The 12,743-nt window shown below is 47.4% G+C and overlaps 2 protein-coding genes across 7 annotated transcripts in view; both read right to left on the reverse strand.

The window, feature by feature from the left end:
• Nucleotides 1-561: 561 nt before the first annotated feature.
• Nucleotides 562-4,244, reverse strand: VAMP3 (vesicle associated membrane protein 3). Of its 3 annotated transcripts, none has more exons than XM_062507500.1 (5): nt 4,142-4,244; nt 2,880-2,958; nt 2,145-2,303; nt 1,479-1,530; nt 562-724 (listed from the first exon to the last, which is right to left on the reverse strand). In XM_062507500.1, coding segments are annotated over exons 1-5 (312 nt in total). In that variant the 5' UTR covers nt 4,144-4,244; the 3' UTR covers nt 562-704. The 3 variants fall into 3 exon arrangements, with proteins under 3 accessions (XP_062363484.1, XP_062363486.1, XP_062363485.1); XM_062507502.1 differs by lacking the exon at nt 4,142-4,244 and adding an exon at nt 3,422-4,005; XM_062507501.1 differs by lacking the exon at nt 4,142-4,244 and adding an exon at nt 3,049-3,397.
• Nucleotides 4,245-6,105: 1,861 nt separating this feature from the next.
• CAMTA1 (calmodulin binding transcription activator 1) overlaps nt 6,106-12,743 on the reverse strand; it is a 234,288-nt gene continuing 227,650 nt past the window's right edge. For all 4 annotated transcript variants that reach the window (XM_062507528.1, XM_062507526.1, XM_062507527.1 and 1 more), the window contains one exon: nt 6,106-9,972. In XM_062507528.1, the coding sequence (XP_062363512.1) occupies nt 9,909-9,972 (64 nt within the window). In that variant the 3' untranslated portion in view covers nt 6,106-9,908. The remainder of the gene's footprint in view (nt 9,973-12,743) is intronic.

Here is a 12,743-nt window from a genome sequence, read left to right on the forward strand (position 1 = left end):
AGCGGTCACCGGGGCCGCTCCCGCGCTGCTCCCCGCCGCGCGCCCCCTCAGCTCGCAGCCGCGGAAAGCCTCGACAAGGGCCCCGGCGGCCTCCGCTTCTCCTTCCCGCCCCTCCGAGGCCGCGCCTCTCCCGCCGACCCCGCGCTGTGCCCGCTTCGGGCCGGGAGCGCCCCGAGGGGCCGCGCCCCCGCCCCGCGCCGTTACGTAACGCGGCGCACGCGGCGGCCCCGCTCCCACACACCCGCGCCACGTGCGCCGCGCCCCGCGGACAGAGGAGGAGGCGGAGGCGGGGTCGGAGCCGCTTTATTGGAGGACACCGCGCGCGGGGGGCGGGGCCCCGACGGGCGGGGGCGCCGCCCCGCCCCTCACGCGGCGCCGCACGCGGCCCCCGTGCGCGCGCATGCCCCGCCGCCACGTGCGGGGCCGGCCCCGCCCCTGGGCGTGGTCGGAGGAGGGGCGGGGCCTGGAGGGGCGGGGCCCGGCCGGGGTCATTGAGGCACTGTGCGAGTTGAGAGCTGCGCTGGTTAGTAATTAATGACACGAGTGTCTTAAGGCGACCAGTAAAGTTAGTAAACAACTCGGTAATCAAAATAGTTTTGCTTTAAACAGCAGTAAATGGGCTGAGAAGACAGTAGGTTTGGAGTGCAGAGGCTGAAGAAGATTCTCAAAGGCACCTTCAGTTGAACTGAGTTTCTTCTTGTAACTCATGAAGACAGACTCCAGACTACAAAAAGAAGAAAAAGGTTGGACGATGTCCTTCAGTCCCTCACCATAACAATCCTGCATTTTAAGAATTTAGGATAATAGAGCTAAATCCCTCTTAAATCTAAGAATTGCCCATGTAGGTTTTCTTATTTGTATTTTTCCCTTGTGCTTGCAGGCCAGGACTATGTCTCTGGTATCAGTGGTTACTGCTGTGTTTGTTACTGTTACAGCACAAATTTAAAAACTTTGTCTTCCCTTTGAATGCTTCCTGATTACATGAGAACTCAAAGACTGAACCATACCTTCCCTGGCTCTCTATCCTACCCCAATGCTAGTCTCTCATTTCACCCAGCAACCCAAACTCTACTCAGAGTCTCCCTGGTATGGCAGTGCACTCATAACTGCCACAAAAAAAAAGCAGGAAGACAAGGCAGAAGATAACAGGTCTCAGACAAGGACAGTGGGTGGAATCTCATGTTATACTTCCGCAACAGGCAGCTGTAAAGAAACCCCAAGTCTGTTCCTGGTTTCGAAGTCCTTGCTATTTTCACTTTCACCTTTGTCACCCTCACTCCCGGTTGACATTCTGGTATTGGAGCTCCTATGTTATCACAGTTTGCCACTCACTGTTATTGAATCCAACACTGTTATTTCAAATTCATGTTGAGTATACTTCCATCTGAGTATCCTGCCTTTGCTTACACCGTACCAGTCAGCAAATTAACACCATCCATTTCAAATCTAGGATAAATCCCCATTTTGATCAAACTTACCAATAATGATGATGATGATAATGACAACAACAGCTATCAATATTGCCCACATCTGTGGAAAAAAAGGCCATACGACACTTACTATACACCATGCAACAGCACCAAGTGCCCCTCAGGGTACAGGAAAACAGACCCTGCAAGGGACTTTTAGCACTGTTTGTCAGATCTAACGAGGCAAGCAAAGGTTCTTCAGTCAGGAAGCTCAATCCACTACTAGCACTCAGAGATGGCAGGCCATGCATGCAGGCAAACACAGCAATATGGTCTTCTCCAAATAAAGCCTGTCCCAAGTGAATGCACAAGCTGTTCTGTTACTCACCAAAGATGATTCCAACTTTTGGCAACAGCTAGAGTACAGGAGTCTGAGTGAGCTTCTTTCACTTTCTAATACTTCCTGCACATTAATTCAAGCTATGCATTTTTAGCCTTCCTGTTTCTCAAAGCCTCTGATTACTGACATGCTTCCCCTCTGGCCGTTATCTTATCTACATCTTGCATAGGGCAGCATGGCCAGTAATGCAGCTTGTTACTTCACCCAGCCACTGTGCCATGCTTTAAAAACTAGATGCTGTGACTTAAATAACGTTGGCTAAACTTTTTCTGCCTTTTGAGACACGAACTGTAATAGTATTACAGGCACAGTGCAAGCACGCAAGCCAAGGTTACCTTGCAGTTCTTCCACCAATACTTCCTCTTCAGCTTGGCTGCGCTGGTCTCAAACTGGGAAGCCCCTGCTTGCAGGGCATCAGCGCGGTCATCCAGCTCTGACAGCTTCTGATCTCGCTCCAATACCTTGTCCACATTCACTCTCATGATGTCAACAACCTACAGCAGTTCAATGCTTACAGTAAGTGACCACACAGTGGAACATAATCACAGCCAACAGACAGCACCGCAAAGTACTCAATGTTTTCTCAGAAGCAGGAGTTATTGCCTTTTAGTATATGCAGCACAATCTTAAAGAAAACTATGAAATCCACCTGTGGCTAGAAGCCCTGAATGCCTACTTTAAAAAGTCAGTAGTGCTGGCATTCCTTCAAACCTGGAAAATATTTCCTGACTTACTTCAGAAGGAGTTGAGGAAAAGAAACATGATAGTAAACCACGTCAAGAAATACTTGTCAGCCAGCCTGGCTTTTGGACTCCATAAAAATCCCATTCGATAGTCAGATCTCATGGCAACTGATGAGAAAAAGCTTGTTCTCTGTATACAAAGGTTTTTGTCTTTACTTGTGCCAAATCCTCAGTACCAAGATTGCAGCTAATGTTTGGGCACTGGGAACCTCTCTCTGCTTCCCCTTCATGTAAAGAAGGGAAAACTTCTTTGGCAGAAATATCCCTTCTAACTGCATGTATTTCCTGCAGGAAGAGGATGACACTACTATCAGACCAGACTTTTACCTCATCTACTTGGTGTTGAGTTTGCTGAAGCCGGCGATTGCCTGCAGCCATATTTGAGCTTCCAGAGACATTGGCTGACCTGCAAGTAAAGAAAGGCATCATTATACATCTGACAGTCCTGAAAACTGGGAACTTGTATCCTTGTAATAAATACACGGCAGTTTCTTACTGGAGAAATGGTGTTTTAACAGCTGACAGCGGGTGCAAGTCATGCAGTCTCAAATGTCAACAAATTGCTAGCTGTGCTAAGAGCAGCAGTGGCTTGCTAACACCACACTTTGCAATGAGGCAGGGGAAAGCTCCAACAACGACCCATAGAGCTCAGAGTGAGAAGTTTGGGCTCAGGGGTGTTCTTGATTTCCCGTATGAACACAAGTACTAAGTTTCAAGCAACAGCAATTTACAAAAAATTAAATACAAAAACTTAATACTTATTCTAACTATGATTTTCCAGTGATGCTTGTCTATTCTTTTGAAATGGTTGATATGGAGCAAGAGAAAGCACCAGAAGGAAAAAGTATTTGGAAAATACAAGAATTTACCTTTGGTCAGCTTTGAATTCATAAGTGAGTTGTTTTCACCAGCAACAGGACTTTGCATCTTTGTAATGGATGCAAGAGCTTCTGGATGTACTCCTCATTACCTTTTCACCACCTGGCCAGGGATTTAATGCATACCTCCAGAACTATCTGCACTCAATTTCCTTATTCATGTACTTACTTCTTTCACATCAGATGCTTGTTTAGTGTATACTTGCACTCCAAACAGCTAAGTCTGACCGTTTCCTGTATTTACAAATTTGCATACTGACTTCTAACTTTAAATTAAAGAGTACAGGCACAACGCGGGAGCCAGAGCAAGGCTCGGAGCACAGTATCACTGTTTTGGAGCTGCCGTCACCCTTCGGTGCCGCTTCAGTGCCAGTCCCAGGTGAACAGCCTCGGAAATGACACCGCTTCCTGCGAGGTTCCAAACAGAGCAACGCCCCGGTGCCCAGCAGGCGCTGTCCCGGCAGGGCGGCTCCCACTCTGAGACGCGCCCGGGGCCGGCGGGACAGCCAGGCCTGCGCAGCCCGGGCCAGCGCCCCGCTCCCGGCCCGAGCAGCGGCTCGGGCGGGGCGGCCCAAGGCACGGCCGGGCCGGGCCTCGCCTCTGCCCCCGGCCCCTCCCGGAGCCCCCGCCCGCGGGGCCGGACCGGGTCCCGCTCCCGCCGCCGCCGGGCCCGCGCCGCTCCCCAGCTCCCCCCGCTCGCCCCGCACTCACATCCTGACGGCGGGACGAAAACGGGGCCGCGGCAGCAGCACCCGGGCAGGTCCAGCGGGAACTGCGCGCGGCGCCCCGCGCTGACGACTCACGGGGCGGGATGAGGGGCGGGCTCGGGGCGGGAGCTCAGGGCGGGGGCCGGGCCCGGGACGGGCTCGGGGCGGGAGCTCAGGGCGGGGGCCGGGCCCGGGGCGGGCTCGGGGCGGGAGCTCAGGGCGGGGGCCGGGCCCGGGGCGGGCTCGGGGCGGGAGCTCAGGGCGGGGGCCGGGCCCGGAGCGGGCTCGGGGCGGGAGCTCAGGGCGGGGGCCGGGCCCGGGGCGGGCTCGGGGCGGGAGCTCAGGGCGGGGGCCGGGCCCGGAGCGGGCTCGGGGCGGGAGCTCAGGGCGGGGGCCGAGCGGGCTCCGGGCGGGGGCCGGGCCGGGGCTCGGGGGCGCGGCCGGGGCGGCCCCGTGGCGGGGCCTGAGGCGGGGCCTGACCATGGCCGTGCCCCCGCAGGCCGCTGGGTGGCGCTGTGCCGGCTGTGCCCGCCCCGGGCGGTGACGGGAACGGGAACAACGGAACGGCGCGAGCGGCCGGGCACGGACACACGGACAGACAGACGGGCATGGACACAGACACACGGACAGACAGACATGGACACACGGACAGACACACGGGCATGGGGACAGACACACGGATAGACAGGCATGGACACACGGACAGACACACGGGCATGGGGACAGACACACGGACAGACAGACGGGCATGGACACAGACACACGGACAGACAGACATGGACACACGGACAGACACACGGGCATGGGGACAGACACACGGACAGACAGGCATGGATACACGGACAGACACACGGACAGACAGACATGGACACACGGACAGACAGACGGGCATGGGGACAGACACACGGACAGACAGACGGGCATGGACACATCGTCAGACACACGGACAGACAGACATGGACACACGGACAGACACACGGGCATGGAGACAGACACACGGACAGACAGACATGGACACACGGACAGACACACGGGCATGGGGACAGACATACGGACGGACACGGACACACGGACATTCGTGCATTTCGTGGTGATGTCACTCGTGTCCGCGCGCTCCGTGCAGCGCCGGAGGGGGGACCGGGAATGTCCCTGTCCTTGTCCCTGTCCTTGTCCTCCCCTCCCCTTGTCCCCGTCCCCCGCCCCGGCTCCAGGGGCGCCCGGCGGGAGCCCCGCGCTCGCTGTCCCGGGTGCCGGCACCCGCCCGGTGCTGTTGAGCAGAGCGCGGCTGGTCACACGCCGGGGTTCGGTGCTGCTGGCTGTGCTCCCGTGGGAGCCCCGGGGCTGCTCCGCCAAGGGACCATCGGCTATCGCAAGGCACTGGCTGCTTTTGCACCACGTATTCTGAGTTTCTTTTTTTTTGTCCCCCCTTGTTAAACTTTATCTCACCCCAGGCATTTTATTCCCCTCGTGTTTGGTCTTCCAGCTCTCTCCTGCCATGCCCCTGGGGAAAAGGGAGGAGGTGCCTTCTTTCAGGACTGGGTCAACCTGTCCACGAAGGTAGAGAACCCAGCAATTAACAGCCATGTAAAATGGAAATATGGGAGAGCAATTTGGAGAGTTAAATGCTGATTTCTTCTCAAAGAAAAGCATAAACTTTCTCTGCAGTCAAGAAGAAACTCTCTGAATGAAATCATGTCTTCAGCTGTGGAGCTGGGTTTTGGAACAGCTTACTCATAATGGTACTAACACAGTCTCTGCTAGACCACATGATTACATTATTAAACCTGCTTTCAGGTTTTGCCTGCTGGGCTTGCAATGTAGCCTGGTACAAGTTTTGTTCTTGAAGTCCAGTTCATATAAGTTACGTATTTGATTAGTGCAGTAGTGATTGTGTCTCAGTTTATTTTTATTATTAATTGTGACCTCTTAGGTTTCTGCCTCAGCAGCCCTCTTGAATTCTGCCATTTGATTCTGCTTTGTGTACACTATAGGATTAAGCATTTTGCTTCCAGCTCTATCTATATGGTTTCCCACAAAAAAGCCTAGAAGTGATTGTCCACTGAAAAAGAACTGCAAATAAAGCTCTGGGGGCTGCACCTGCTCACGGGCAGGCTGTGGACTATCACACCATAGCCTGTAAGAAATCAGGTGCAATATTCTTACAAGCAGGTTGTGTCGAGCAGAAACTTTTTTTTTTTTTTTTTGGTGGTCCCTTAGAGCAACTAAAGGACTACTTTTCTCTCAAATTAGGATGGAAGAGATGTGTTCAGAAGAAGAGATGTGTTCAGATGAAGACGTGTTCAGGAGAGATATGTTCAGAAGAAGGCACACACTTTATATGGGGAAATTTTCTTTTTTAATTTACAGCAGAAAGAATATAAAGCATTCAGAAAACATTTTCCATATTTTAAGGGCAATTCAAAACATTTTGCATGGTTCCAGCAGCTGAGTTCTTCAACAGATCCATTGATTCAGTGATGCTTTACATGCACAGTTACAAAAATAAAACTTACAAAAGAGAAGACATCTATACTAGTTTTACATGCAAGTCTTGGGGACCCCCCATTGGGCACCAGCTATTGTGTGGAACTGCCATAAGCGTGCAACCAGAGAGGGGGTTCATGTTATATTCTGTATTTCTTTCACACAGTATTACTGCTGTCGAATGTGTTTCACAAAGGAGCAATTCTATTATCAGAAGACAGAAGATCTGGCTCCTGGCACTTGGGAATTTGAATTTTCCTAGAAAGCTGCACTTACTTATCTTAGGTGAAAATGTGAAGTTCCACAACCAAGAAGAGGGTTCGAAGAATCACTTCACTGCGGGGGAGTGCTCCTCCCTCCCCAGTGACACACCGAAGGGTTACGGCCCGACACAACAAAGCACTTGGGAGCTGAACTGGCTTCAAGCATGCCAGGAGTCCTGGAGCTGTGCTGCAGAACTGCCTGCATGTTTAACAGCCAGTACAGGCTTAAACGTTTGGCTGAAGCAGGATCTAGATTAGTAGATACACCACCAGGCCCATGGATCTGGAAGAGTAATTTGAAATAGCTCTGTATATTACTGAATCGTTTTCTGTATAGACAAGGAGTTAAAACATTTCCACTGAGGTCACTACTCTTGTTAGGAACAGATCAATTCTATATTGTCACGTACTGGTTAATGGGTGCAATATTTCAGTTTCAAAATGTCAAGAGTTCTTCCAGTACTAATACAGAGCATTTCCAATCCATTTCAAAGGAGATTCTTCAGTGTCTCCTGTTCTGTTTTGGCGTGAGAGGAAAATTGAACGGTTAAGGTTCCAATTTTAGACAGTAAATCAAGGCTATGAGGCTGCCCACAGGCACAGTGTGAGAGCCCGGCCATTTGTTTCATTTGTTTTCCCTTTTTTTTAAAATTGAATCAGGTCATAAAGCAGCAGTTCAGAAATGTACAAGAGAATTCTGATAATGAGCTATAGCACATCTACTGTAATTCAATGCTGGCAGTGAAAAGAAGTAATTAAAAACAGGTACAATTATAGAAAAGGCACCAAGAGCACTGACCCCAGTTTTTTTGCCACAATCTTTGTTTTTACTCTTCTTTTAAAGACACCAGTTTCAAAGCTTCCTATGTGTGAATATTTTTTGGCTTCACAACAAGCCTTGCGTTTAAACATTGCAGTTGGTGGCCGGGATCAAGCAAGAACAACTATTCCAAAACTAACAATCTCAAATTTACACAAGTTCATTCAGAAATTTTAAACTGCCACGAGTGAGACAAACAGACAGGAGCAGTTTCTGATCTCAGACACATGTACGTGACCCACAAGTAATGACACGGACTTCAGGAGTTTCTTCCCTTACATTCCTGTGTAATGAAGATCAGAACTGGTTCCCATTGTTGAGAATCTGTGACAGTTTTAAATTAGTAGTTCAATTTAAAAAAAATCTAATTTCTTTGGCTCCTCACTATGTGGAAATAGCAATATACCATGACACCCCTACAGGATCAGTTTGCATCTTTTTTTTAAGTTTTACTTAATTTTTTAAAATTTTTTGTGCAATTTTTATTACATTTTCTGACTTCCAGCAGGAGATATGAAAATGTGAAACATATTTTCTACTTTCGTACTATTTATTTATTTTTTTTTCATTTTATGTTCATTCTAAGTGTTCTTTATTGGAGTGAGTGTATGGTGTTAAGCTAGATACGTTTTTTGTACTCTTATGATTATCTGCTTTGCAAAAGTAACTTAATTTTCTTAAGCAATATTAGCATTCACATTACTTGGCACCATTGGCAAAAAAAAGAAAAAAAAAAAAAGACGGGGGTAAAAAAAAAAGAAGGAAGGAATACATAAATTAAACCCAACTGAACCAAACTCCTGGTAGCCAAAATCAAATGTAAACATATCCTTTTTTTCTTTTTTTTTTTTTTTTTAAAGTAATGTTGCTCTGCCTTTTTTTCCTAAGTCTAAATACAGTAGCTCTTTTTTGCCATTTAATCATGCTTTAGCAAAAATGTTCTTCTAAAGAACATTTAAAATAAAGTTTCTTATAGTGAAATAAAGTTTTTGTTTCATTTTACAGACCATAGCCACTAATGCTTTGCTTTGTTCATTTCTTTTTCTTGAGTTCATGCACATATCTCTTTAATATATACAATATGTACAAACAATACATCCACACTCTCCTCGTTCATTCAGACAAAACTATACAAATAATAATTTTATCTTGCCAAGTTATTGACCCTTTGTGAATAAAATATTTAGTAATTAATCAATATATTCCCTTTCAAATATTTTTTCTCATTTTCCATTTCTACCTTCTATATATACAGAAACTGCCCAGATTTTGATGAAGTAGCCAAAATAAGAAATTTACTGGCCAGAATGCAGCACCACTGATCTTTAGGTGGCATAAAATGTCCAGGCAACATATGTACGTGACTCTGCAAAATGACAAGAGGTTTGACAAGTACATAAGAGAAAAAGCTACATGTTTTACAAATTATTTGAGAACTTAATCAAACAATAGTACATGAAGGTAAGGCTAGAAAATAAAGTGCTGAATATGAGAGAAAGTACATGACAGTTGATATGTTTGCAGGTTCTAGTAAAAATACAAAAAAAAAAAGTGTAAAACTTGCTTAAGCTGCTCTCTCCATTCCTCATGCAATACCCGTGTCTCTCATACACCAAACCCTTCCTGTAAGTTCCCACGGGATGTATTAAAAACCTGCAGATTTAAAAAGTTGCATTAAGTGTGCTGTAGAGGTTTAAATAAAACACAAAGGACAGGAGTGCGAAGGAAATGAGGATGCATGGACCCAATAAAGATGTACTGATCTAAGCCCCTCCACTGAGACTCTCAAAGCTTCAGTTTCTTGGAGATGACTGACAGGTGCAGGAACAGCATTCTTGTGTTGCTTGTGCATTCCCACCTTTTCTGAACAAGATTTTTGGTATAGTATTTGTACAGTTCCACATGTTGTTTAATACAGCCCTATATGAAAAGGATAATAGATCGCTTCTTCCTTCCTTCTCGGAGAATGAAGCAACTCACGATTTCCTCCCGGTGTCTTGTTTTCCCCACGATCCAACAGAAGATTGAGTTCCAAGATGTCTTGCTGAACAAATTAAAAGTTGTCCATGAAAGTGCAAATGCAATGACCAAAACATTACTGTTAAAATCCTGCAGCTGGTATTTCCAGAACTGCAGTGGGTATTTTTGTTGTTGTTGCATGTCTCTGCTAAAAACAGAAAATGAAAACAGTCTGAAAAGCAATGTCACATTGCTACGGGATGCTGCTGCGTATCTTCAAGTTCCTTGGCCTTTTTCAATTCTTTCACTCTGAAAAAACAAAGAGGAGCTATGTAACACTTCTATTACCAATCTCTTGAAGACAGAACAATCAAAAGGATTCATCACTCCAACCTCCCGTGCAGAAGAGGCAGCTCCCAGAGACACGACAGGAGGGTAACACCTTCCCAACACCGCAAACAGTTGGAAGTGCAAGAATGGGCCGCTGGAGATCCCAGACACACACTTTTGGACAGACACACTTGATTCTAGCTACTGCTTTTTTCTAGAATTGGCAACTACAGCTGGGCTTTGTTCTGGTGTTGGCCTGATTGCTTGGGGTTTCCTGGACTGCAGTTCCCTGCCTGACCCTGCAGCTGCTTCCTATTGCCACAGCAAAGGGGCTGTTCAGTGCTGACCCCTTTTCTCCACACAGTGCTGAGGCAGTCACGGCACAGTGGGGGAAAATCCATCTGTCCAGCTTGGAAAGGAAGCCTGGTGTTTATAGAGAACCTCACATTAGAAAGTGTTTATGTACAAGCAGAAGAACCGGTATGGGTGTGAAGAAAAGTGCTTTGTTCCACAAATACTCCAGCTGCTGTGCCTGTGTGTTTCATTATGCCCTTGGCAGTATGGTCCTGTGTTTTCCCAGCAGTGCAGGATGCTGGATGCTGTGTGCCAAGGGAGATGAACCTACAGTGTGGAAGTCACTCTTCCTAGATGTGGCCTGATGCCCCATTCTCAACTTTCTCAAATGTATGTCATACATTACCTTCTCTAACTCATCAACACAGGAACTAAACCACCACTGAAGGCTGACAAAGTTAAAAATTAAATTAAAGGGAGAAGGGAATATTTTCAATCCCATCAAGTGAAACAGAGCTCTGCACTGGAGCAACTTTCTGCTCAGGCTGAGAACCTGGCTGTGTGTCAGTGCAGGCTCCCTGCAGAGGAGCCAGACCAAATCCAGAGGCATTCTTGTGCTGCCCCGAAGGTGCCCAGCTGTGCTTGGGGCCCTGCCTCCGCTTGCAGGGAGTTCCTCTTCACTGAGATCCCTCTGCCACCTGCCTCCACATGTCTTCCCTCTGCTCCTGCAAGGGGAAGTCCCCCGCAAAAGGAGCAGATTACAGGGAAAAAAAAAAAAGAAAAAGAAAAAAAAAAGTGATTTAGCTAAGCGTGTATAGGCTCAAGTGCTCACGTGATGTTGCAAAAACTTGAAAGGACAAGTAACAAAGGCTTAGTACAAAAAAATAGTGTCAGAGATGCAAGTTTGTGTAATGCAACCAGCTACAAGTGAAAGAATTTAACAAAGCTCAAGTAAATAAAAGCAAGAAAACATGTCAGGAGAGCTCAGCAGCAGCAGAGACAGTTTGTAACTATTGTGCACAGACTTACACCCACACGTCTTTTGGCTCTTACACCAGCCTGCTAATATAAGGACACAATGAAGGCTATAAATTGATCTCTATAAATACACCTCCATTTCACCGTTCTATTTATTCATTTTTCTGCATGCACTATTAGTCAGAACCACAGTGAAAAGGGAGCTGGCTGCTTTTGTCTCTGTTTTAGCTGACTCAAAGGCTCTAGGGCTCAATAGCATTCTCAGTATTTGTGGAATGTGACCAACAGGGGCCAAATCAGACTAACCTGTATGTATGTTAGACCTTTGTTAATTATCCTAATTCCACTGGAATTGGAGAATATCATGTATGGAAGGACAGAGGGCTCTGCTAGGCCAAATGCACACGGTGTGCTCGGAGTGCGAAGGCCACTGCTGGAGAGGCCCTGGCATTCCTGACATCCGAGCCCAGCAGAACAGCCCAGCAGGCTCTGGTCCCCAGGCTGAGGAAGGGACAAGGTGGCCAACAGCACCAGGGGTTCTCAGTTCCTGCCTGGACAGTGCTATGCTCAGCCTGACTGCCTGCTACAACTTCACAGAGAAATCTTCCACAGGAAGGTTTTGGCTCTACACAAGCTGGTGACTAAAAGAGCCTGTTGACATCAAGAGAGTGGAGGCTTCAGCACTGCACAGAAGGCAGCAACAAGCCTCTACTCAGGCTGACAGCCTGAGTTCTAAGTTCACTGGGGTTCTTCATGCTGGGTACAGCCAGATCCCCTTTTAATTGCAGGAAATATAGGAGGGCTGACACAGTACACCAAAAGAGTCACAAATGGCAAGTAAACCATCTCCAGTATATCTAGTTTTATTTTCTTGGAGCAGGAAAGCAGCTTCTCCCTTGAATTTTTAATTAATATTTCTAGTAGTGTACCATTTAGAAGCAGGAGAGCCAGAATCTCTGGTGCTGTGCTAGAAAAGGTGTTGTGCCTCTGTGCAATGGATAATTTTTAAGGCTTAGATTAGCTGTGTTTAAGATACCATCAATTAATGCATGATTTGCAGTGCAACTTCCAAGTGTTTTCTGTTGCACTTCAGTACTGTAATGTAAAATTAACCTGTTATTATAGATCTCTCACTGAGAACATGCACATTAAATAAGCTGGTGGCTCTTTCACTGAGACATGCTATTCCTTACTTTAGCACTTCACATGCAAGAGCTACACTAACGAAGCACTTTTACTGGAAGAATGCAAGACATGCTTTGCTGCCAACTTTAACCTACAGCATGCAATATCTGTACTGGTGCAGAACTATTGCATCTGTTTGCCTGGAACACACATGCCAACAGAAGTTAATTACTGCAGCACTCAACATTTGCACTAAAACGGGTCCTGTATCACAGAATCATAAAATGTAAAGGGTTGGAATGAATGTGCCATGGGCAGGGACACTTTGCACTATCCCAGGTCGCTCAAGGCTA

The sequence above is a fragment of the Cinclus cinclus genome, chromosome 23 (assembly GCF_963662255.1).
Source record: "Cinclus cinclus chromosome 23, bCinCin1.1, whole genome shotgun sequence".
NCBI lineage: Eukaryota > Metazoa > Chordata > Aves > Passeriformes > Cinclidae > Cinclus > Cinclus cinclus.

What these genes read in the sequence shown, in the direction of transcription:
- VAMP3 (XM_062507500.1), bottom strand. An exon ending in CTCAACACCAAGTAGATGAG is followed by an intron (nt 2,304 to 2,879) that starts GTAAAAGTCTGG and finishes GAACTGCTGTAG; the next exon opens with GTTGTTGACATCATGAGAGT. An exon ending in ATTGGTGGAAGAACTGCAAG is followed by an intron (nt 1,531 to 2,144) that starts GTAACCTTGGCT and finishes TTTTTTCCACAG; the next exon opens with ATGTGGGCAATATTGATAGC.